General features: G+C 41.0%; 1 protein-coding gene across 1 annotated transcript; it reads left to right on the forward strand.

Annotated features, from left to right (window-relative positions):
• Window positions 1-1,206: 1,206 nt before the first annotated feature.
• Window positions 1,207-8,280, forward strand: Nlrp10 (NLR family pyrin domain containing 10). The gene is made up of 3 exons (XM_042691760.1): window positions 1,207-1,483; window positions 2,843-4,652; window positions 8,157-8,280. The coding sequence occupies exons 1-3, from the start codon at window positions 1,207-1,209 to the stop codon at window positions 8,278-8,280; spliced, it is 2,211 nt and encodes a 736-aa protein (XP_042547694.1).
• The last annotated feature ends 18,793 nt before the right edge of the window (window positions 8,281-27,073 follow it).

Raw genomic sequence — 27,073 nt, forward strand, 5'->3', positions numbered from 1 at the left:
GCAAGTACCTTGCTTGTTAGCTACCTGCTCCTTGGGAGTTGAGTCATCTCTGACTTACCTCCAACTCCCCAAGTTTGATCAGGTACGCCCTAGCCTGGAATCTTTGGGATGCCCTAGTGTCACGTTTTCGCCTCTTCTTTCCTGAGGCTTTGTGAACATTAACACTTTGCTCAGGAGCCCTGAGTCTTTACGTATCGCCTGAAGCTTTGGCCCCCAAAGCTGCTTCTAAATGGCCTATGATCTGAAGCCAATGTCCCCCATATCCTATCACGCTCCTAACATTTTTTTCCCTCCTCAGGGACATGCAGTTCAAATATTGCCATCTAAATCTCAGCAAGTTCACTCCCCAATTGTCTTCTGAGCATCTCTGACATTGTTCTACTGAGGGATGTCCTCCTTGCCTGAGAGAGCAGGTTCAATTCTGGATTGTGAAAGCTCTCTATTTTAATAGTTTTCTGTCCTCCTCCCCCTGACCCCCAGTAAATACTGTGCTCAGGAAATCACTTGGCACAAATCAAGCACTCCAAAGCGCCCATTCTTCTACATATAGTTATTGAACACATTTACTCGTCTTCACGGGAAGACCTTCAGCTTTGGACCCTGTGCGATGGTGTCCTTGAGGCTGATGTGTGAAGGCAGTGGGATGGTGATGGAGAGTTTTACTTTCCTGCAATAGTTCAGCAGTGTCAGCAAATAAGCACCAGTTCTATAAACATTCACACCCACAGGGACAGGCTTGCTTTGAAAACCTCAGAAAAAAAACAACCCCCAAACCATACCATATATATATATTTTTTTCTTGACACATTGGCTTGAGGATTCCTACAAAATTTTGGTCCTTATTAAGAATGCATATGAGATCCTGAAACAAGAGATCGGGAGGAAGAGGAAAGAGAGAGACAGGCAGTGGAGAGAGAGAGAAGAGGCGGAGATATTTGCATACCTCCCTGCCTATTTGCCCACACAATCACATTAATAATCTGTTATGAAGCACAGGAGAATGACTAAACAAATTCACCTACCCTCTCATCTGCTGGCTTTTCTGGAAGTTCTCAGGTGTCTTGTCTCTCCAGGCCTATGCTCCACAGATTCCACCAAGCAGAAGGCTGGGTGCTGAAGATTACCTTTTGGCTGCTCATCGCTCAACACCTTTTGTCACCTTTTTTCAGATCTTTGGTGTAAACTTGACCTTCACCACTGATCACCATGGCCTGGGCCCCAGCCCAAACTCCCAGGGAGGCATTGCTTTTGGTCTTGAGTGACCTGGAGGAGAACAATTTCAAGATACTAAAGTTCCACTTACGGGATATGTGTCAACCGCATCTGGCTCGGGGAGAGCTGCAGGGCCTGAGCCCAGTGGACCTGGCGTCCCGGCTAACCCTAATGTATGGGGCTCACGAGGCTGTGAGGATGGTGCTCAGGGCCCTGAAGACCATGCACTTGTTGGAACTTGTGGATCAGCTCAGCCACATTTGTCTGAATGGTGAGTGCAACTGGGAGAGGGAGAGATTAAGATGGTATCAGCATCATTCTTAACATTTCTCTCCACTTCCTGGGTCTGCAATGTATTTTCTCACTTGTCTGTTTCCCAATGCCCCAGGGCCTTAATGAAATGCTCTCTGGTGAGCATTTCAACAAATGATGGTACAGATCCTGAGACAAGGGCATGGGGTTGATGGCCAGAACAGCCCATCTCTTATCTCCATTTGCTGTTCTAGCGAGGGGATGGTATTTCTGAGGGATTTCTGCCAACAGAAGAGACAGCACCAGGCTGTGGGGATCACACCTGTTCCTAGCTGCTTCCTGCCAGGCAGCTGAGCCGTGTCTCATGGAAAAGGTAGCAGCTTTGGTCACCTGTTCTCATGAAGCCTGCTCAGTAGATTGATGTCATCTGAGAGCAGGAAGGGGATATGAAGTGTAACTAGCCACTTGTTCCTTCTGCAGGGCATCTGGGGGAGGGATCTGTTGGTGGTTGTTCCCTCTCCCATAGGTTCTTTTTACTTTTTTTGTTGCTGTTGTTGGTTGTAGGGTTTGAACTCTGGGCCTGGGTGCTGTCCCTCAGCATATTAGCTCAACATGAGTGCCCTACCACTTGAGTCACAGTACCACTTCTGGTTTTCTGGTGGTTTATTGGAGATAAGAGTCTCATGGACTTTCCTGCCCGGGCTGGCTTTGAACTGCAATCCTCAGATCTCAGCCTTCTGAGTAGCTAGGATTATAGGCAAGAGCCACCGGCACCTAGCTCTTTTTATTTTTGAGAGCTCCACCACAGTTAGAAGTTGGAGGACATGGACCCAAAGTCGTGGCTCATGGGTTACTTCAGCATCTGGCCCTTCCTTAAGCAAAGACACTGTTTTCCATTTTTCTCCTCATCTCCTCTTTTGTCAGGCCTCTTTGTATGGGAACATTTCACCTAGCACTCAGGTGCACACACATAGTTTCACACATATATGCACTGGAGATGAGTTCTTGTGGATGCTTATTGACAACTTTCCCTGCACAGCACTGAAGCTTCCATCCATCCGTTCCCATGAGCATATGTGGATACAAGCACGCAGTCACACACCACAAATACCTACACCCACAGAACACATCATCACACTCTCAGACAGATATGCCCAGATGCATGTACCCCCCACCTCTCTACCCCCCCAAATGCTTGCTTAGATACTTGCACACTTGTATATATATACATCATTCCCCAGGACTTGTAATCATGATAGGAATACTAGTTAGGGAAACTAACTAGTAGGGGCACTGAAGAGGCAAGCCAGAATGCAAATCATCCCTTTGACCTTTTTTGGTCTTATTCTAGTGCTAAAATCCAATTTTTCTGTTTTAGATTACAGAGAAATATACCGAGAGCATGTGCGTTGCCTGGAGGAGAAGGAAGCCTGGGGTGTCAATGGCAGCTACAGTCAGCTGCTCCTGGTGGTGGCGGCATTGAACTCAAAAAGCCCAAGATCACCTCCCTGCCCCAACCTGGAGCAGGAGCTGGGCACTGTCCAGGTGGAGGTAGAGACTTTATTTAGTCTAGGAGAAGAGCCCTGTCCATCCCCAGCCTTAGTAGTGCTACAAGGCTCTGCAGGCACCGGAAAGACAACCCTGGTTAGAAAAATGATGCTGGACTGGGCCACGGGTACCCTGTACCAAGACCGGTTTGATTATGTGTTTTATGTGAGCTGCAGGGAAGGGGTTTTGTTTCGGACATGTGACCTGGACAGGCTTGTCTTGTGGTGTTGTGGAGATAATCAAGCCCCTGTCAGAGAGATTCTGAAGCAGCCGGAGCGACTTCTGTTTATCCTGGATGGCTTTGATGAGCTACAGAGGCCCTTTGAAAGACACTTACAGAAGCGGAGGTCCAGTCCCATGGAGAATGTGCTGCACCTTTTAATTCAGAGGAAATTACTTCCTACCTGCTCCCTCCTCATCACTACTCGGCCTCCTGCACTACAGAGTCTGGAGCCCATGCTGGATCAACGATGTCACTATCATGTCCATATCTTAGGCTTCTCGGAGGAAGAAAGGAAGAAGTATTTCAGCCTTTTTTTTACAGATGAGGGACAAGCCAGGGATGCCTTGCACAGAGTATCTACCAATGCTGTTCTCTACAAAGCATGTCAGGTTCCAGGCATTTGCTGGGTAGTGTGCTCCTGGCTGAAGAGGCAGATGGAACGAGGCAAGTTGGTCTTGGAGACACCCAGCAATAGTACTGACATCTTCACTGCCTATATCTCCACCTTTCTGACCACCGATGATGAGGACCCTAACTGCTCTGAGCTTACCCGGCACAAGGTCCTGAAGAATCTGTGCTCTTTGGCAGCTGAGGGCATCCAACATCAGAGGTTCCTATTTGAAGAAGCAGACCTCAGCAGGCACAATTTACATGCCCCCAGCCTTACTGCTTTCCTGAACTGTGATGATTATCAGGAAGGACTTGACATGAAGAAATTCTACAGCTTCCGACACATTAGTTTCCAGGAATTTTTTTATGCCATGTCTTTCCTGGTGAAGGAGGAGCCAAGCCAGTTGGGGAAGGAGACCCAAAGAGAGGTGGAAAGGCTGGTGGGGATAAAAGAGCAGGAAAAGAATGAAGAAATAACACTCAGCATGCAATTTTTACTGGACATATTGAAATGTGAGAGCACTGTGAACGTGGGCTTTAAATTCTTCTTCAAAATCACTCCATCAGTCATGGAGGATCTGAAGCATTTTAAAGAACAGATGGAACGTATAAAGCACCACCGATCCTGGGATTTGGAATTCTCCCTGTATGACAATAAAATAAAGAAATTAGCTAAGGGTATTCAGCTGACTGATATGGTGTTCACAATGGGTTCAAATGAAAAGAAATCAAATCATGAGAAGGGAATGGGCATCAAATACAGTGTAAGTACAAGATACAAAGAGGGGCAAAGAGATTCTCTTATGGGCAAAGACAATGGAACCAGGACACAAAGGGGGACTCCTCATATGAAAATCAGGGGGTCAGAGGAGCTAGGCCAGGAAGTTAGGAGCAGCACATTGGCAAGCAGAGAAAAAGGGGCAAGGGAGATAGAGGGCAAGAAGGATGGTGAGGTGGAAAGATTGGAGGATGAGAAAGCAAAGATAGAGATCCAAAAGGATGGAGAGGAGAGGGACTGGAATCGGGGGTACCCACAAGAATGAAGGACAGAGGAACAAATAGAAAAGAGAATTAAGGTGTCATTAATCAAGATGCATTGTACTCATAGTCTGACTTGTTGAATTGAAATCCCTATGTACAACGTCTTAAAGTAAAAAATAAAAGAGGTAAGATAATTTGGTAATGAAGGACTAGAAGACTTGGCATATCACCTGAGGAGAAGCTATGTGGAAGGAATCCTTATGAACAACACCCTATATCATGAATGCCCAAACTTTAGTTAGTTAGTGCTTCTTGCCCTAGGGGCAGTTTATGACCTGTCTTGTGGAGTTCAGTTTCTTTAGTTCCTTTTATCTGTTAATATAAATGACCAAGTCTTTGATTCGGACCCTTTTCTGCAAAATAAACTATTTAAAATAATGAAGTATGGATTGGGTTTCATCTGTAAGATATTGGTAAATATGAAGCAACTCAATGTCAATACTTAATACATTGAGGCATAATGGAATGCCCCTTTGACTCTATTTGTGGTCAGTTGATGCATAAAGAGTAGCTTCCCATTGTTTTGTAGAAACATCTAAAACTTCCATTTGCTGGAAATGAACCATGGTTTGTCACAGACCTGACTATTGGTCTTAGAAGTCCTATGATTAAATTCTGTACCAATAATGTGTCATTGTTATTTGCGGCTGTGCCACTCACTGACTTTTTTATTTTTATTTTTTATGATTTTTTAATTGTAAAAATACTGTACAGAGGGGTTAAAGTTACATGAGTAAGGTAATGAGTACATTTCCTATCAAGCACTGTTTCCTCCTCCTTTGTTTTGGCCCTATTATCCCTTCCCTCTCCACCTCCCTAACTCCTCCCTCCCTCCACCAAGTTATAAAGTTCATTTTCAACATAGTATCTTGTAAATCTTATTGTTTCAATGGGTCAACTTGTATCCTTATTTCAGCATTTTGTTATTTCCTTTCCCCTCCCCAAATTAGAAAAATGTATATACAAGATGCAGGGCAACAAAATCAAATACAGTGAAACAGGAGTTATACTGTGAGGGAAGAACATACAAGAGAAACAAAAAAAAATCACATAGTACATTTTAAATATGTTAAAAACAATGGCAAGAAAGAAAAACAACCACTTGTGTCCCCATCTTGGGATTCATTTCACTTAACATCATCTTATATGATCATATGTACATAGCTTTTGACCTTTTCTGCTTGTCCTAGACTTATACTAATTATTGCAAATAAGGGAAACCATGGGACCTATGTTTCTTTGGGCCTGGCTTACTTCACTTAACATATTTTTTCCCAAATATTTCCATTTCCTCACAAATGGGACAATGCCAGTCTTTCTGATGGAGGCATGGAATTTCATTGTATAAATATACCACATTTTCTTGATCCAGTCATCTGCTGAGGGACATCTGGGTTGGTTCCATATCTTAGCTATGGTAAGTAATGCTGCAATAAACATAGTTGTGCTGGTAGCTTTAGTGTGGTCTTATTGGTAAACATTTGGGTAAATGCCCAAAAGTGGGATTGCTGGGTCATAGGGGAGCTCTATGTGGAGTCTTTTGAGGAACCTCCATATTGCTTTCCAAAGTAGTTGAACAAGTTTACATTCCCATCAACAAAGCAGTAGGGTTGCCTTTTGGCCACATCCCCTCCAGCATCTGTTGTTAGCACTCACTGACTTTTTGAAAAGATAAGTCAGTTTCAAGAAGTATCTCATAATCTCTTTTTCGCTGCTTAGGGTCTAGCTGTATAGATAAGAAAAGAAGAAGGAAAGTATTCTATTTGTAAGTATGATCAGGTCAGCACACTCAGTACTTAGAAGGGAAAACTAAGTCAAGAATCCCACTTCTCCTGGAGTCTTCAAAGAGATCTCTTAGTCCACACACTACAGACACTGTGCAAGTCCCAGTTTACCCCATCCCAGGATGTGGCTGCCCCTACTCCAGCCGAGTGTGGGTTCCTTGGGTCCCATAGAAAGGCCACAAACATTCTTTTGCTTCACACACATTTTTTATTGCTGTTAGAACTTTCCACAAGGTGTTTCCCCACATACCAACTCCATCAGTCCATCAGACATTCCCAGAGGTCTGAATTCCAGGGAACTCATCCTTGAGCCATCAACTGGGGATGTCTTTTCACCCTGATAGAAGTATGTGATGAATTATGGTTCAGGAAGGTGTGGGGGAGGGAGTAGGAAGGAGGAAGAGGAAGAGATAATGGGTCATTTTTACGAAGTCTGAAATGTGGGTCAAATCAGACTACAGAGCCTGATATATAGAGGAAATAGTGATTCCAGAGGCAGAGAGGATGTGCCCACGCTTTGCTCATTTAGCCCTCCTCTGGACACTAGTGAAAGTGCCATGGGAGAAAGAAGGCTGGCGTGGGACAATCTCTGACCCTAGGGAATTATTGTGGGAACCCTTAGGAAAGACTTTCCAGAGTGGCAGGAAGAGGAAGGTTGTCAGAAAAACACAGGTGTTCGTAAACTCCTGAGAAACTGTAAACTTCCCTCCCACCCATGTAATATGTTCATAATAAAAATGAGTTGTTGGCCAGGTGCCAGTGGCTTATGCCTATAATTGTAGCTATTCAGGAGGCTGAGATCTGAGAATCCTGATTTGAAGCCAATCTAGGTTTAAAAAAAAGTCTGAGAAACTCTATCTCCAATTAACCAGCAAAATACTGTACTGGAGGTATGACTCAACTGGTTCAGTGCTGTATTGGCACACACACAGAAACACAATGATTTGTTGTTCATCTAAAACACAAATGTAACTGAACATCTTGTATTTGTATTTGTTAATTCTAGTGACTTTAAGTAGAAGAGATAATGTGGAAATGGGAAGCAGCTACAAACCTTAGGAAAGAAGACATTTGCTGTTGTGATTCTATTTATTTCTGAAATCCTTCAGCTTCTCTTTCTTACTTTGGACTTTTAGAAGGAAAGTAACCTCTTGTAGAACCTATAAACTGTTGAGTCTCTGAAGTCAGGTTGAATACTTCTGACTATTCTTGGGAATGTGCAGGAAAGGGTTGCCAAAAAAAAGAATATCAATTTTAGGTCAGTAAGTAGGTGGCAACTTTGAGGTTGGACCTGTTTTCTTTTTCTTTCCTTCTTTCTTTCTTTCTCTCTTTCTTTCTTTCTTTCTTTTTTTTTGCTCCGGTTGTGGGGCCTGAACTCTGGGCCTGGGTGCTGTCCCTCAGCTCTTCAGCTCAAGGCTAGCACTCTACCACTTGAGCCACAGCGCCACTCCCAGCTTTTTTCTTTTTGCTTATGTGGTGCTGAGAAATCAAACCCAGGGCCTCATGCATGCAAGGCAAGCGCTCTACCACTGAGTCACCTTCCCAGCCCGGGACCTGTTTTCTATGTATGTCTTCATGATCCAATCCTTTCTGGGATGTGGTTGTTAGAATGGGAGTAAGTGGCCAGGTGCACATTAAGTCAAACTGATACACAAAGAACAAAAAAAAACCCAATGTGGCTGGGTTGTTGCCCAGCTATTCTGAAGTTTTAATGTAAAGTTTTTAGTGCAGGCTGCTATATCGGTCTGTCATATCTCCCTGTCATATCTGTCTGTCTGTCTGTCTCTATCATTTAACTTCTCACATCAGTGTATAAACAGACATGGCTAAAACTGGTATCAAGCTCACAGCATCCAAAGAACAGAACAGAAAATCAGGCACAGAATTTCATCCTAGCCATATCCAGGCATTGCCACACCTAAATCTTCCATTCTGAAATGCAGAATGCTTTCATTTTTCTACCATGCCAATCTGAAAGCTAAGATTTTTGTCTGCTCTTTGAAGTAGGGTTTAATAAGGAGTTATTTTAAGGTCATATTTGAATGCTACCAACCTTATTCCTGAGGATTACTTTTTTTTTTTTAAAAGCAGAACCAAAGAGATACCCTTTATTGAATTAAATTGTACATCTGATTTTTTAAAACTTGCCAAGTATTCACAAAGCAGATGGATTTTTATACTACCAATTGCAGAAACACAAAATAAGTTTCCATATAATCCCAACAGAAGTAAACTTTCCTTCTATCATTAAGAAAATAAACTATTTTTTTTACAAGTTAAAACTATTAAGTTTACTATGGTGCAAAACACCAAAAACACTTGACACAAAACCTATTATTTTTAATAAAAAGTATGCCTTTTCATTTTCTATTCTTGGCCCAAATTTTAATTCTTTCAGTAGAACCAAAACCTCCTGAACCCCTTTCAGTATCATCCAAGACTTGAACTTCTTCAATTTCTGGATAAAAAAATCTGCTCACGAATGAGCTGAGCAATTTGATCACCCTTTTTCACTTCAAACTTCTCTTTGCCAAAATTGAGCAATATAACACCAACATTTCCCCTATAATCTTCATCTATGACACCAGCTCCTACATCAATGAAGTGTTTTGCAGCCAAGCCAGAACGTGGAGCTACTCTTCCATAGCACCCAGAAGGAAGAGCTATCTGAATGTCCGTCTTCACAAGGGCTTTGTATAATCATAGGCACTGTACAGGTCGTAGCGAGAGGACCCCAGCGTCGGAGAGCCTCACAAAGCAGAGCTGCAAGTCGCCCTCCTTAGCAGGTCCAGTCTGCTTGCAGGGGAGCTGGCGGGGGTGGGGTGGGGGGTCTCTTTTGAGCAGGGCATGGCCAACGGGGAGAGGAGGAGGGAGGAGGGAGAGAGGGAAGGAGAGGGGGAGAGAGGGGGAAAGGGGGGGGGAGAGAGAGAGAGAGAGAGAGAGAGAGAGAGAGAGAGAGAGAGAGAGAGAGAGAGAGAGAAACCTCCTGAGGATTACTTCTGACCTCATTGCTTAAGGTTTCGGCTAGTCCCTACCTGGGAAATGATCTCATATATTTTTGATTGAAAGCAACAATAGGTATCTATTCATTACTAAAATCTCTTACCCAATCACAGTAAATGTTCTAGGAGACACTGGGTGCCTCCTTTTACATAAACGTTGGCTAAGGATTCCTGGAAGGTCAGAGACTATACTTCGATAATTCCATACTTTTCTTCACCTCAAAGTAAGAATTCTTTTATGTTTAAAACAAAACAAATCACACTAACACATGCCAAATGGCAGAGCAAGAGTTCACTGCGTTGCGTAAAAGAGAAAACTGTACCCAGGTACCAACTGATGTTTATGGTGATGGGGTATAAGCACTCATTTAAGAAGTTGCTCAGTGTGCAATGAATGACCAGAGTGAAGCAATGTGAGATGAAATGGCTATGTTCAGACTTGAAGATCCTCTGTTCCACTTTAGTGTATGCCCATTCTGTTTTTGAGGATTCATCATCAGGCCATTTGAAAAAGAATTTTACTATCAAAGAACACTTCAGGTCTAAAATAGATTCAAGATCATCCTCCCCTAGTTATATGGATGGGGGGAAGGTCTGGAAGAGGTGGGTGGATTGCACTTTCAAAAGCCAGATTTCACACAATGGCAGGCTCTAAACCTTGCTTACAGTAGAAAAGAAGACACTGGTATGGATGGAGTCTGGTCTTCATGACTCGCAGAAACTCCCTGTTCACTGGCTTCTCCATTTCCATCTTCATGAGCTTCAGCAGTCAGCTTCTGTAGTGATTCAGCAGTCAACTTCGTGCCCTACCTCTTGGCCACACCCCTCAGATGTTTGAATGGTATCTTCCCAGTTTCATCATCATTGAAGATATAGAAAGCTTCCAGAGTTCCTTCTTTGGCATCTTTTCACTATTTCTGAGTTACCATAGTCAAAAAGTCAACTGAAACTCATTAATTCTCATCCTTTCCTTATCAATTGCACTTACATTGTCATTCTTTCTTCTTGTTTTTCTCCCTTTCCTTGGTTCAAAGCCCAGAACCCCCATTGCAGCCTCTAGTTCCTTGACATCTATGGTCTCTGTTCCAGCAGTGTCAAATAAATCTGCTTTTCTATGAGTGTGGTGGGCCTCATCTTTTTTTTTTCTTTAAGAAGGATGCTGTGTTTGTCTTCTTAAAATTAGAACCCATGGCTGATAGACTCTGCTGCCGATTGTATTTCCTCCAACTCCTCTTCTTTTACCTTTCCCTTTTTCATGTTCTCTTGCTTCTTTATTTTCTTCAAACTCACAATCCTCCTATCCTTGTCTCTCCAGTGCTGAGATTACACTGTGTGCTTCTGTACCTGTCTGATTAATTTTCCTCCTGAAACGTCTGGGACATTTTTCTTGACTAATTCTCTCACTCTCTTTTTCTCCCTCTCCCTCTCTCAGAAAAATAATGCTGGAGAAATATAAGATTTAATGAATGACTCTCTCCTTAACCAAATTTTATTCCAGGCTCTATAAGTCTTTTTCTTAATTTGTCCTCATTTTTTTTTTGTTGTTGTTGGTCGTGGGGCCTGAACTTTGGGCCTGGGCGCTGTCCCTCAGCTCTTCAGCTCAAGGCTAGTGCTCTACCACTTGAGCCACAGTGCCACTTCCAGTTTTCTTGTGGTTAATTGGAGATCAGAGTCTCAGGGACTTTTCTGCCCAGACTGGCTTTGAACCACAATCCTCAGATCTTAGTCTCCTGAGTAGCTAGGATTAGAAGCGTGAGCCACTGGCACCTGCCAGCCTCTTTGTTTTTTGAGACTAGTGTGACTAGAATCCTCTTAAATTTATTTGTCGACCTTCCCCACTCTATATCTGCTCACACTTCATGTATAATCCAGTTCCTCATTTCCTAGGGTTTCCTAGTGGATGTCTGATCACTCTAGCCTGCCTTCAACACAAATTCTGTCAATTCGGTTTAGCTAGAATCTTCACGATTCCTGCTTTTTCCTCTTAGAGATTTTCTATCCACAGACACTACCCTGTCTATGGCTGTTAACACCCACTGACCCATGGTGTATTTGAAATGGAGTCTGTTCCTATGGTCTGCGTGTTTGTGTTCTTTCTGCCCCCAAATTGATGTGTTTGAAATTTTAATCTCCAATATAATGGATGATAGTTGGACACAGACCTTAGGAGATGTAATAAGTTTTAAACAGAATTAGAGTTCTTATAAAAGAAACTTCAGAAAGCCCCTCACTCTTTCTTCCACAGAACAGCAAAAAGACAGCTTTCCACAAATGAGGAAGAGGGCCTGAATCTTAGGAAGAGAGATACACCTAGGCCCCAACACCCACAAGGAGTAAGCTAGAACTTTCAGTTCCTCACTTCAATCCTAAATTCTGCCCACATCCTGCTCTTCTGTGAATCCCCTTTTGTTCCATTTCTGCAGAAAATATCTGTAAAACATTGGCTAGAAGAGACTTAATTAGCATTTAATTATATGCACTGCCTCACAAATTTCCCATCTTGGTTCCAAATGACCTTGAAATGTAGTCTCCCTATCCAGTCCCTTCCAGGAAAAGCCTTTCCATTTCTTCAAAACCTCCACAATTATATATGTAACATTTAACACATTGAATCTTCTATAGCCTTGAGAGGTTCCTCAGATCTGAGAGCTCTGTGTACTTGACTGCTTGATTGGGCTCAACTTTCTCTAAGGGCATACTTTTAATAAATCTCACTCTGTTACATCTCAGTGCAAATGCCCTGGAATTTCTTTTCATAGAGACTAAGGACCTTCTGGGTTCTTCTTTTATCAGTGACACCTTTTGGTGACTTCATTGGGAGCTGAGAGAGGGTTGTCGGCCCTTAAGGAGGTAATTTTCCTTTGGAAGATTGGTGTCTTGCAAATCTTCCCAAATCTCTGTAATGTGCTCTGTTCCTTCATCTTCTCCTTTTTCTGATGGCTTAAAAATTAAAAAAAAATTTTTTGTTGAGTTACATAGAAACTTTAAATGATACTTGTTTTAATAACTTTACAATTCAGTGACTTTTAGCACATTTATAGAGTTGTATAGCCTCAATTCAATCCTGTATTTCCTTTTTCATAAACAATCTATTCATTCTTTTTGAATTCAGATACTCTTAATATATTATGAATACTAACTGTTGTATATTTATTATGAACTGTTTCCTTTTCAATTCAACTTTTTTATTATTCTAAGAGTAAACTTTACAACTAAGGGTTTTTTTTTTGTTTTTTGTTTTTGTCAGTTGTGGATCTTGAACTCTGGGCCTGGGCGCTGTCCTTCAGCTCTTCAGCTCAAGGGTAGCACTTTACCACTTGAGCCACAGTGCCACTTCTGGCTTTTTCTGTTTATGTGGTGCTGAGGAATTGAACCCAGGGCCTCATGCATGCAAGGGAAGCACTCTACCACTGAGCTACCTTCCCAGCCCACAACTTAGGGTTTTGCTGTGAGACTTTGAATGAATTAACTTTGCTTACCTTTTTAGCCTGTTTCTTCCCAAGTCCCTGCCTTGCATACTGCTCACAGTTATGCTGACATGCTGGGCTCCCTTTGGTTCCTAGGCTGTTGTACATGCTGCTACCTTTACCCAGAACACTTTGCCTTCATCTCTTTATTTTTATTTTATTTTTTATTGTTATTATAAAGGTAATGCACAGAGGGGTTACAGTTATATAAGTCAAGTACCGGATACGTCTCTTTTTGGACAATGTCATCCCTTTCCTTGATGTCCTTGATGTTTTCCCTTCTTGCCCTCACTCACAAGTTGTATAGTTCATTATCAATATCATATTTAATGAGTACCACAGCTGCATTTGTTCACCCTTTCTTCTGATGGACTTTTGACTCTCCTGGCTCTGTGCTCACAAGCTCCTCTCATGTTCCTCTGCTACTCTTTATGTTGTGGTCCAGAAAGAAGCTGTTTGATTAATTTTGCCTTATTTATAATTTCCAGACCTTTGAGTACATTTGGAATGATCATCCAGTGCTTCTTTCCCATGGTTGCTCCCCTGCTGAGAAGCTCTGCTTTTGGGCTGCAGCCCCGTAGTTTACTCCCATATTTTAATCATTGAATAATAGTCATTGCATAGATATTCCAACAGTTTGTTTATCCAGTCATCTGTTGAAAGGCATCTTGGTTTCTTCCAATATCTGGTAATTATGAATAAAGCTGTTAGAAATATCATTGTATAGATACAAGTTCCCAAACTCATATAAGTAATTACCTGGATCACATATGTGGTAAGACTATGTTTAGCTTTGTAAGAATCTGCCGAACTGCTTTCCAAAGGACCTGTGCTATCCATCTTGCATTTTTACCAGCAATTAATTAGAGTTCCCCTGGCTTCACACCTTCATTTAGTGGCCTTCCTTTACATTTCAGCCATTTTTAACTTTTAAGACAGGAAAAGAAATAGATGTGGGCCCACATGCAATTGCTAAGTAAAATAAAAGCCATTCAGAAAGGCCATATATTGTACAGTTCCAAATATATAACATCATGCAAATACTTAAGCCATGGAGACAGTAAAAAGTTCAGTGGCTGACGTATTTATAATCTAAGGGAAGAGGATGAGTAGGTGCAGCACAGGAGCTTTGAGTGCAGTGATCATGATGGATCTAGTTGCATTTGTCAAAACCTATAGAACTCTAAAATACAAATTATGAAACTTAATGCAAAGATAATTCATAATACTCTATCAATATTGAGTCCTGAACTGAAAACAGATGAACCATAATAACATAAGACATTAACAATAGAATAGATTGTATACAGAAGTGATGTTATAGAGTAGATAGGAACTTTCTTCATTTCCCTTTGAAAATTACAGCTTTATTGAGGCACAATGGATAAATAGCAATATATTTTATGTATACACTTCGATGAATTTGGACACACACACACACACACACACATATATAAAACCACAATCAAGGTAATAGGCATGGTCTTTACCTTTGTGGTGAGAACATTTAGTATGAGCTTTGTCTCATAACAAAATTTTTAAATTATAATTTCATTGTCTTTAAGTATTTGTACAAAGGAGTTATAATTCTATATGCCAGTTCATGAGTGTAATGCATCTTTATCAAAATCATCTCTTCCACCCTTCTCCCACATCCTTTCCCACATACTCATCCCCTCAATCTTCTTAGTTCCATTCTCACACTCTATAATACTATTATGACTGCATTCTCTTCTGCTCTTCATTTTTCTATTTCCCCCCTTGGCCTTAAGACCCTCCTTCCCCCTATACTTCAAGTTCTAGATTCTTGATATTTATTTTTTTCTTAACAATATTTCAATGTACATAATGAAGTATTGTTTTCTCAGATTTTTTTCTTTTTTTTTTTTTTTTTTTAATTTTATTTTATTTTATTTGAGAACATACTGTACAGAGGGGTTACAATTACATGGGCAGGATAATGCATACATTTCTTACCAAGCATTGCATCCTCCTCCTTTGTTTACCCTTCACCTCCCTTCCCAGACTCCCCCCTCCCTCCCACCCAATCATACCCCCCCTCCCCCCCCCCCCCCACCGACATTGTAAAGCTAGTTTTGACATGACATTTTGTACTTCTCATTGTTGCAACAGGTCCACCTGAATCCTTAAACGACTTGTTTGTCCCCGTCTCCTCCACATGTTATACTGACATCAAATATAGTGAAAGCAGGGGTTACACTGTGGGGGAGGGACACACAAAGCAACAAAGAAATAATCTTATAAATGCATTAGAAACACATGCATGAAAGAAACAAAAACATTAAAATACATATTTGAGGTTTTGTTTTCCTAACATCACATTCTCTGACTTTTTCCGCTTGACTCATACCTATACTAGATATTGCAAATAAGGGAAACCATGGGACCTATGTTTCTTTGGGCCTGGCTTACTTCACTTAATATAATTTTTTCCAAGCCTTTCCATTTCCTAACAAATGGGGCAATGTCATTCTTTCTGATGGAGGCATAGAATTCCATTGTGTATATATACCACATCTTCTTGATCCATTCATCTACTGAGGGGCATCTGGGTTGGTTCCATGTCTTAGCTATGGTAAATAATGCTGCAATAAACATAGTTGTGCTGGTAGCTTTAGTGTGGCCTTGTTTGTGATCATTTGGGTAAATGCCCAAAAGTGGGATTGCTGGGTCGTTGGGGAGCTCTATGTGGAGTCTTTTGAGGAACCTCCATACTGCTTTCCAAAGTGGTTGAACAAGTTTACATTCCCACCAACAATGAAGTAAGGTTCCTTTCTGTCCACATCCCCTCCAGCATCTGTTGTTGTTAGAGTTCTTGATTTTTGCTGTTCTAACTGGAGTGAGGTGATATCTCAATGTTGTTTTGATTTGCATTTCTTTTATGGCTAGGGATGTTGAACATTTCTTCATGTGTCTATTGGCCATCCTTCTTTCTTCTTCAGAGAAGCTTCTCTTTAAGTCTTTCGCCCACTTACTTATTGGGCAGTTGTTTCTTTGAGGATTTGTTGTTGGGTGGTTTAATTTTTTGAGTTCCAAGTATATTTTAGATATGAGACCCTTGTCCGTTGTATGGCTAGTAAAGATCTTCTCCCAGTCCGTGGGCTTTCTATTGATCTTGCTAGCTATGTCATTTGCCCTGCAGAAGCTCTGCAACCTTATACAATCCCATTTGTCCAGCCTTTCTTTGATTTGTTGTGTTTCCGGGTCTCTATTCAGAAAATTTCGGCCTGAGCCAAGGAGACCCAGGGTTTCTCCTATTCCATCCTGTAATGTTTTCAGAGTGTCTGCTTTGAGTTCAAGGTCTTTGATCCATTTGGAGTTGATTCTGGTGCAGGGTGATATATAAGGATCTAGCTTTAGTTTTCTACATGTAGTTAACCAGTTTTGCCAGCACCATTTACTGAAGAGGCTGTCTGTCTTCCATTCTATTGTTTTAGCTCCCTTATCGAAGATTAGATGGCTATAGGTCTGTAGGTTCATTTCTGGGTTTTCAATTCTATTCCATTGGTCCTGAGGTCTGTTCTTATGCCAATACCAAGCTGTTTTGATTACTATGGCTTTATAGTAGAGTTTGAAATTTGGTATTGATATTCCTCCAGCAGTGTTCTTTCCGTTGAGGAGCGTTTTTGCTATTCGGGGTCTTTTATTGTTCCATATGAATTTTTGGATTGCCTCTTCTATTTCCTTGAAGAATGAGGGTGGAATTTTGATAGGTATTGCGTTGAATTTGTAGATAGCCTTGGGCAGTATTGCCATTTTCACGATGTTAATCTTTCCAATCCAGGAGCATGGGAGGTTTTGCCATTTTTTAAGTTCTGTGTTGATTTCCTTTTTCAAGATTTTAAAGTTTTCATCATAGAGGTCCTTCACTTCTTTAGTTAAGTTAATTCCTAGGTATTTTATTTTTTGTGAGGCTATTACAAATGGAGTTGCTTTCCTAATTTCAGCCACACTTTTCTCATTGTTGGCATACAGAAAAGCCATTGATTTTTGGGGGTTAATTTTATAACCTGCTACTTTGCCAAAGTTTTGAATCAGCTTGAGTAATTTGGGAGTGGAGTCTATGGGATTCTTTAAATACAAGATCATGTCATCTGCAAAGAGGGAGAGTTTTATTTCTTCTTTCCCTATTTGGATCCCCTTTATGTCTGCATCTTGTCTTATTGCTGTAGCTAGGCATTCTAATACTAGATTGAAGAGAAGTGGAGAGAGTGGGCATCCTTGTCTTGTTCCTGAGTTAAGAGGAAATGGCTTTAGTTTTTCACCATTGAGTATAATGCTGGCTGTAGGTTTGTCATATACAGCCTTTATTGTATTGAGGAATGTTCCATGGATTCCTAATTTTTCCAAAACCTTCATCATAAAGGGGTGTTGGATCTTGTCAAATGCTTTTTCTGCGTTTATTGAGATAACCATGTGGTTCTTATTCTTGCTCCTGTTGATGTGATGAATAATATTAATTGATTTGCGTATATTGAACCAGCTTTGCATCCCTGAAATGAATCCTGTTTGATCGTGGTGTATGATTTTTTGGATGAATTGTTGAAGTCGATTGGCCAAAATTTTGTTGAGAAGTTTCGCATCAATGTTCATCAAAGAAATGGGTCTATAGTTCTCTTTCTTTGATGAGTCCCTACCTGGTTTTGGGATGAGGGTTATGATGGCTTCATAGAATGTGTTCGGTAGTGAGCTTTCTCTTTCAATTTCATTGAAGAGTTGGAGGAGAATTGGTGTGAGCTCTGCTTTGAAGGCCTTGTAAAATTCCGGTGTAAAACCATCTGGTCCTGGACTTTTCTTAGCTGGGAGGTCTCTTATTGCTGTTTCTATTTCAATGCTTGATATGGGCCTGTTAAGATAGTTTACCTCATCTTGGTTTAGTTTTGGCATGTCAATATTTGCTAGGAAGAGGTCCATTTCTGTCAAGTTCTCAAACTTATTAGCATAAAGTTTTGAGAAGTATTCCCTTATAATGTTCTGAATCTTGCTTGTTTCCGTGGTGATGTTTCCATTCTCATCTCTGAGTTTATTAATTTGGGTGTGTTCTCTTCTTTTTCTGATAAGATTTGCTAAGGGTCTGTCAATTTTGTTAAGTTTTTCGAAGAACCAACTCTTTGTTTTGTTGATTCTTTCTATAGTTTTTTTGGATTCTAATTCATTTAATTCTGATTTAATTTTGATTATTTCTTTCTGTCTACTGGATTGGGGTTTATCTTGCTGCTCTTTTTCAAGGAGGTTTAGATGTGTCATTAAATTGTTAGTTTCAGATCTCTCCAATTTGTTGATGTAGGAGCTCAGAGCTATAAACTTGCCTCTGAGTACTGCCTTTGCTGTGTCCCAGAGGAGCTGGTATTTTGTGTGTTCATTTTTGTTGAATAGCATGAACATTTGAATTTCCTTTCTAATCTCTTCCATGACCCACTCATGATTCAGCAGTGTGTTGTTCAGCCTCCATGTGATACCGGACTTTCTTTGGTGGCTTTTGGTGTTGAGTTCTAACTTTATTCCCTTGTGGTCAGAGAGAATGCAAGGTATAACTTCAATGTTTCTGAATTTAGACAAGTTTGCTTTGTGGCCTAAAATGTGGTCTATTTTAGAAAACGTTCCATGTGCTGCTGAGAAAAACGTGTATTCTGATGCTGCTGGGTGAAATGTTCGGTAAATGTCTGTTAAGTCTAGTTGATCTATGCAGCTGTTTAGATCTGCGGTTTCTCTGTTGAGTTTTTGCCGAGTTGATCTATCTAGTGGGGAGAGTGGTGTGTTAAAATCCCCAACGATTAATGTCTTTGGATCTATATGGGATTTGAGGGAAAGTAGTGTTTCTTTGATAAATTTGGGTGCTCCATTGTTTGGCGAATAGATATTTAGAATTGTAATATCCTCCTGAAGGAGAGATCCTTTAATTAGTATGTAGCGACCTTCTTTATCTCTTTTCATGAATTTTAATTTGAAGTCTATTTTATCTGATATTAGGATTGCAACTCCCGCCTGTTTATGCGGTCCGTTTGCTTGGTAGATTTTGTTCCAGCCTTTAACATTGAAAATGTGTTTGTTTTTATGGGCAAGATGTGACTCCTGCAGGCAGCAGATAGAAGGGTCTTGTTTTTTAATCCAACTAGACAGTCTATGTTGCTTAATTGGAGAGTTCAGTCCGTTAACATTAAGAGATAGGACTGAGAGGTATTTGGGAGTTCCTGCCATGTTATCTACCTTCTTGGGGGCTGCGAAAACTGGGTTCTTCCTATGGTTCTTGGATTCTCAGTTTGGGTGCAGTTTCTTGGCCTTTATTGCGGTCTTGTTGGTTTTCTATGTGTAGGACATCTTTAAGAATCTTTTGTAGGGCTGGTTTGGTGGAGATGTATTGTTTCAATTTTTCTTTGCTATGGAAGGTTTTTATTTGGCCTTCAGTTATGAAGGAGAGTTTAGCTGGGTACAGTATTCTTGGTTGATAGTTGTTTGTTTTTAGGGCATGGCATACATCATTCCAGGCTCTTCTTGCTTTGATTGTCTCTGCTGAGAAATCTGAGGTGATTCTAATTGGTTTCCCTTTATAAGTGATTACCCTTTTCTCCCTGACAGCTTTAAGGATCTTTTCCTTGCTCTGAGTTGATCCTGTGTGGATTATAATGTGACGGTGGGATGTCCTATTCTGGTCTGGTCTATTTGGGGTTCTAAAGGCTTCTTGTATCTGGACAGGCCTATCTTTTTGCATGTTTGGGAAGTTCTCTGCTAGGATCCTGTTAAACAGATTTCCTAGACCATTAACTTCTGTTTCTAGGTGTTCCTCTACACCCATTATCCTTAGATTAGGCCTTCTGATGGTGTCTTCCAGGTGTTGGATAGATCTATCATATTTCTTGGACTTGTCTTGGATGGTTGTATGTTCTTTCTCTATAATATCTAGGCTGTCTTCAATCCCTGAGATTCGATCTTCTGCATGGTCTAACCTGCTGTCAAGACTCTCTACTTTGTTTTTTATCTCTTTTCCTTCTAGTTGGTCAGCTTTGATGGCTTCAAGTTCTTTGTTGAAGCTCTGTTTTAGGTCTTGTATGAATTTCTTTACTTCCTTAATTTGGTGTTCAGTGTTTGTCCTCAAATCACTTAGTTGATTGGTTATGGTTTCTTTGGGCTCCCATTCCTTCTGTTGGGTTCCATTCAGCATTCCCTTTGTGGTCTCCCTGACTTCCTTCAGCTCTTTGTTAATGGATTCCATGAATGCCTTTAGTGATCTTTGTGTGTTCTCTACCTGGTCTCTCAATTCCTGTATTACTCTTTGATTAGCTTCCTCCCGTTCGTGGGATTCCTGCAGATCTCTTTGAGTGTTCTCAGCCTGCTCACGCCATTCCTCCCTTTCTCTTTGAGTATTCTCAAGTTGTTCACGCAAATCCTGTATCAGTTTTTGAGTAGCTTCCTCACGCTTATGATATTCCTGTATAAACTTCTGGGATGCCTCCTCTCTCTCCCTATCACGCTCATACAGAGTCCTTTGTACGTTGTCAAACTTTTCATTTATCATGTTTGCCAGCAGTGTTTGTAGAGCTGTTTGGGAACTCTCCTCTGGATTATTCATTATCTGTTCTAACCCCTGATTATCAGGATTGGGAATTGAGATACCCGAATTTGCCATTTTTCTTGTGTTTTTCCGGCTTACTCTGCCCATTTGAGATGAAGATAGCACCAGTTTTGTGCTAGAACACTATCTTAAGGCAACCATCAACCAAAGTTTGCATTTGTACAGTCAATAGTCTACAGATACAATCTAGTTCAACAGATACATCTATTCGACATCAAACAACTATATGTTAAAGAACTTCGAACCGCAGAGAAGAATTTGGAAAGCCAGAAATTATTAGGGTTAGGAAGAGATGTGGGTAAAAAATAGGAATAGATTGGTGTGGGGAGGCACAGGGAGAGTTAACTATGTCCTAATCACAATGCAGGAAATAGGTTGGGTAGGATGTAAGTAGAGAGAGAGAGAAAAAGAAGAAAGGGAAAGGGGAATGAAAAGAGACCAGGAAAAAAATAGAAACGTAAAAATTAATGTTATTTTAGAGATTAAAAGACCATCTATTTATAGAGGAATATGAATATGTTGAGAGAAAGGGAGGGACATAGAGGAGATGAGAAAAACTTTAAAAAAATGCTTAAAATATTGTATAGGTATAAAGTACTGCTATTAGTGAATTTAAGTCTCAGAGGTTTTGAATTGGGTAATAAGTTTGTGGATTAAGTGTGTACACAATGGGGGATAGGGTCTACTGGTTAACTATGGGTTTATCTGAGGATGTGCAGGACAAGAGTTAAGTCACATAAAGATGAACAAAGAGGAAAAGATGGAAAGGATAGGAAAGTGAGAAGAAAAGATCAGAAGTTCAGTAGAGCTAGCAAAAAAAACAAAAAGATAATTAAGAATGAAAGAAAAAGAGAAAGAAGACAAGAAAAGAAAAGAAAACACACATTCACGTATTCCTAAAATAAAAATTATAAGAGGAGAAAAAAAAAAGTTAATGGAAAACAATTATTTTTTCAGAAGAGGCAAAAATTAAAGATTAATAAAAGTTTTAGAAAAGCAAAAAAAATTTTTTATATATATATAAGGTAACAAAAAACGAAAAAAAACAAAACAAGAAAAAGAAAAAAAGAAAAGAAGAAGAAGAAAAAAAAAGTTCTTTGATTTTTTTTTTTTTTTTTTTGGGAGGGGTGGGAAGAGTCCTGTATCTCCCTTTTGTCTGTAACCAGAGTCTGGTTGGAGTCTCTGGTCAGCTTGAGGTCCTGTGGCTTGATTGGTTTCTTAAGTCAGTTTGTTGGAACAGGCAGGAAAATGCTCTGCTTTACCCAAGATTTTGAGATCCCCCTCCCAGGTTAGTTTACTGGGAGGGTGATCTGCTTTGAGAATCACAAAAGAGGGGGATGCAGTGATGAGGCTAGGTTCTGGGTAGAGTTGAGGCCTTTCAACGAACAGTAGCTTTTCCCTGGGGCTATTTTGTGAAAAAAAACTCACAGCACCCAGCCTGGAGCCATTCTCAGGATTTCTGTTTTTCAATTGATTGTGGTGGCTGCTAGAGGGAGGGGCAGCCTCTGGCTCTGGCCACCCAGCGAGGAGAGCCACTCCAGTGGCTGGTGCCTGAGCTGGGCGACCCCTCCCTGGATGGAACTGAGTCTGTGAGGTCACCTCGCCGCCAAGTTCCTGTGACCTGCCAAATGACTAGCTCTATTCCAAGGCCTGAGCTGGAGCTAGCCGCTCCTCCGAGCTTTGTCGGTATCCAAGATGGAGATCACCGGTGCTGGGGGGGGAGGGGTGGCCTTCCCTCCTCTGCTCCCAGAGGAGTGAGGAAGTGGGGCTTCTACTCACGCGGAGTCTTGGATCTCGGGTCGTCTCTGGTCTGCAAAGTGCAGGATGAAGTTGTCCGCTCATTGTCGGTTCTTGCTGGTGTTGAGTAGAATCCGCTCGTCTGCTGCGTCTGGCTCCTTTGTCCCGGACTGCGTCTCAGGTATGCCTCCGCGGCGGTGGTCGCCGCTGCGACCCTGCCGCCGCAGCGGCAGCTGCTCAGATGTGTCTGCTTGGCTTCCCCTCTCTTGACTAACTCTCTGTCCTGTGATGGCACACTTGGTGTGATTCTCTGGCTTGGGACTGTTCACTGGAACTCTGAAACTGTTTTCTATGCAAGAGCTTGTTCAGATTCCAGCTTCTCCTCCGCCATCTTCCCGGAACTCCTCTCTCAGATTTTTTTCTAAACCTTAAGTTTCTCTAAAAGTAATGGAGGAAATACAAATAAAGTTTGAACTTTAGCTAATTAAAAAATGAAGTTGGGATGGAGGAAATGGCTCCAGTGTAGAGTACTTGTCATTTGTTTTTGTTGTTTCCTTTGCTATGTAGAAGCTTTCCCCCCCTCCCCCAGATCTTGTACCACATGTCAACTTTTGCTTTTATTGTACTATTCAAAACCTATTGTAACCTCCAATGTCAGAGAGTTTTTCCTCCCATATTTTCTTCTAGGATTTTTATGTTTTGGTTTCAGGCCTTACATTTAAGTTTTGTGTTGGTGAATGCTAAGTGTCCAATTTTATTCTTTCTCATAGATATCTAGTTTTTCCTTCACCATTTCTTAAGAAAATGATCTTTCTGCATTTTTTTTTTTTTTGGGAAAACATGCAGCCTTTTAGGAATACCAATGAAAGAAAAAGGGCTGGCAATGTGGCTGCACTTCTGCCCTTGGAGTGCCTGCCTTCTGGATGAGAGCCTGAGTTGAAACCTCAGTGCCACTAAAGATAAACTAAATCCAAAGCAAACTAAACCAAAACAACATCATTATCAACAACAACAACCACAACAAACATCTGAAGGTATGTATTGTGTATAGCTGGGATTGAAGCCATATCCAGTTTGGGGTAGATACCAGCAAAATTACATATAAGATAGTTTATTGCATTCCATTGACAGTCACAGTTTTGGTCCATGGATGGGCAAATGATCCTACCATAGTAAAGAATAAAGGAAAAAGTCTTCGAATTATTATTAGGTTTTGCAAATGAAAATTCCTTTTCTCAGGATGAACACTACACTCCTCACTAGACAAAGTTAGAGAGAATATAACCTTAAGTATTTTTAGAAGCCACTGGATGGAGAATGGAACCTACTTTAGGATGAGAAATGGAGAAAATAAGTCAGATCTTCACCATAACATCTGAGGACTGGATAAAGCCAAGCCTGGATATTTATCAATCTCTGTTCTCTTGCTGGGAATTAGCCAATGGTAGCATTGATGGTTTGAATCTAATGTTTAAACTAAACTCTGAGCCTCTTGACTCTTATACAAACTCTATCTTTATTTTACCAAAAAATGATAGAGCTAGAGAAGTTGCTTGGTTCATTCAAAGTCATATAGTTGCATAGATGTTTGGACATTAAGTTAGAAAGCTTCAACTGTGAATTTATATGAAAGACATTTTTTTTTGTCTAGGCTTTCCACAAAGTAATTTTTGTTTACTGGCCATAATACCTACCATTGTGATCAGGTCCATCCAATCAAGTCCTCATCTAGATCCCTGGGTCTGCATACCCATCTTCCTTCTTTCTTGTGCCAACTTACCAACATCCATTCCTTCTCTGTCTTCATTTTCTTAATGGGGGAAGTCATGGTGGAATTGAGTCACTTGTGGGAAGCCATGTTTATTATTCCCAGTAGGCACTTGGAGAAGTGGCTGTTCTAAGTTTGTGTGTTTGAGCTTCTTCAACTCCATAGAGGAAAGTCTGTATAAATGGGATGAACACTCTCCAGAGAGGGCTTTTCCCAGGTTAGACAATGTTATAAAATCAATGCACTCAATTGTTGATGGGATTCTTTTTTTGAACTAAAGAGGTGAAACATCTCATCAAATGAGGTGAAAATCAGGGACAGTCAATAGGTAAGGAAATGAAGATTATGCCTACTTGTGAATTTATGATTCTTATCACTGAAAATCGTATTAAGTGACTACTCTTCTCCTGTGAGAAAGCCAGTTGCTCTGCCATTCACAGTCACATAAGAGTTTGAATAAGAATTAGAGTTACAGGGTAGCTTGAACAAGGGGCAGGAGGAAGGTGGTCAGAAATAAAGCCAATCCTGTAAAAATATGCAACCCAGAGGAGAGAATTATTTGCCTAAGCTGTAAAGAAAGTTAATGCTGAAGCCAGTAGATCATGTTAGTGAATTACATAGCCCAATTTATGTTAGGTCATTTTGTGTTAAAGGGAAGAGATAACATAAGCAGACATTCAGGTTCAGTTTTTCTTTCATTCTTTGTGAAAGCACTAATTTAGAACCAAGCCCCCTCTACCCACAAATAATTTTACCTTATGAATGCCCTCAAGTTTGTATATTTTAAAATCAGATCCTCTAAATTTTGCTTTTGTTTTTAATGAGCTTACTTGATTTTACAGTTTTGAAATTGAATATATTATTTTGTCTATTTAAAATAGTACTTACATAGCAGAGATAATTTTGCTTATTTTAGGGCATGTTTTGACATCCCCAAATATATTATTGAAGTTAATATAGATATTTGGTTTTTAATATATCGCAGTCATATTTCAGAAAGTCAAGTAATATAATTTCTTGCTGCTAATGTCCTACTGATCAGGACACAAGACATGGCAGGTTTTCAGGCTGCTTCAGTCCTCTGGCTTCTTTTTCAAAGCCTTGCACAAAAACTAGTTGGTCTCTATTATTTATTATGAATAGCTTTGGCTATTCATGTGTCTTTCTTTTTTATTGATATTATAAAGGGGATATTCAGGGGTGTTGCTGTTACATAAGTCAGATAAAGATTACATTTCTGGGCTGGGAAGGTGGCTCAGTGGTAGAGCGCATGCCTTGTATGCCAGAGGCCCTGGGTTCGATTCCTCAGCACCACATAAGCAAAAAGAAAAAAGCCGGAAGTGGCGCTGTGGCTCAAGTGGTAGAGCGCTAGCCTGAGCTGAAGAGCTGAGGGACAGTGCCCAGGCCCAGAGTTCAGGTCCCATGACCGGACCCCCCCCCCCAAAAAAAAAAAAAGATTACATTTCTTTTTGAACAATGTCATTTCTTCCCTTGCTCTTTCTCAGTTTTTCCCTCCAGTCTCCACCTACCGTTGAATAGTTCATCTTCAGCATAGTGTCTAGTGAGTATCACTGCTGCATTTGTTCACCCTTTCTCACATGTCTTTCTTGTGCTTTTTTCCTCTACCAAATGGATCTTCCATCCATGACATTCAGTGATGTTTGTTTGTTTGTTTGTTTGTTTATTTATTTATCTGGTTGGTCGAGGGGCTTGAACTCTGGGCTTGGGCACTGTCCCTGCACTCTTCAGTTCAAGGCGAGGGCTCTTCTGCTTGAGCCACAGCGCCACTCCGGTTTTCTAGTGGTTTATTGGAGATAAGAGTCTCATGGACTTTCCTGCCCGGGTTGCCTTTGAACCGTGATCCTCAGATCTCAGCCTCCTGAGTAGCTAGGATTACAGGTATGAGCCACCAGCACCCGGCTCTGTGATGTCTATTTAGAAGTAATCTTTTCCTCATTTCAATTTCTAAGACAGTTGTTACACAGTGGTTTTCCTTCCATGCTAGCCTGAGAAGAGAGCATTTTATTTTATGGATCAGGGGAGACCTGAAGATTTGGGAGGCAGGAGGAGGTTATTTTGCTGGTGGTATGAAGTACAGGTTGGAAGAGAAGCTACTAAACAAGGAAAGCCAGAGGAAGTGAAGGCACAGGAAGAGAAGACAGCCATAGCCCGGACAGTATCAGTGTCAATGCTGAGGCTAGAGGGGTTCCAGGTTCTAAAGACTTATAGACACTGCTAGTGAGGGGGATGCTAGTAATAGGGAACATTATCCTGGGGGAATCTAGAGAATGTAGAGCTTGCCTTAGAGGGGCTCTGGAAGGGCAATTGGGTTGGGAGGAAAAATGGTCAGCTCTCTGTGGGACAGGCTGGCTCAAAGAGATTCAGGAAGCAGCATGTGTGTCTCCTAAGTACCTAGCTGCTGCTTTTCTAGCCTCCCTTCTGAATGAAATGGAGGTTTTGCAGCCTGCAGTTTCCTATCGGCAAATCAGAGAAAACACCTAAGTCAGAACTCAAAGGGGTGCTTAGGGATATATCAGACAGCTGGAGAACCTGAGCTGAGTGCAGGGAAGAGCAGAGTGTCAGTCTTTTGGCCATGGCAGAGTCATAAGTGCCTCCTACATTCACACAGTGAGACCAACGGAGAGGATATTCTTAGGAGAGGATCACAAAGGCTCAATAGCTATGTGCGTATGGTCATATAAAACCATCTTGATCTAAATGAACTCCAAGAAATAGGGTTTTCTAGTAGCTTTGTTATTTTTTCTCCTTTATGCTTTTGTTTTCTGTACCTTTTGTTTTGTTTGTAAGTTTATCTGTTTTGGGGAGGGTAAAGAGGGAAGCACAGAGATGGTGGACCAAAGGATGAACAGTGCAGCAGTGACACTCACTACACACAGTGTTGAAAATGAACTATACAACTGGTGGTGGTTGAGATGGGAGGGAAAAACTAGGAGAGAGCAAGGGAAGGGGTGACACTATCCAAAAAGAAATGTCCTTGTTAGCTGATTTCTGTAACTGTAACTCCTCTGCACATCCGTTTTACAATAGTAACAGCCAC

Source organism: Dipodomys spectabilis, unplaced genomic scaffold (genome assembly GCF_019054845.1).
Source record: "Dipodomys spectabilis isolate Male_0828 unplaced genomic scaffold, ASM1905484v1 ptg000145l, whole genome shotgun sequence".
In the NCBI taxonomy this organism is placed as follows: Eukaryota; Metazoa; Chordata; class Mammalia; order Rodentia; family Heteromyidae; genus Dipodomys; species Dipodomys spectabilis.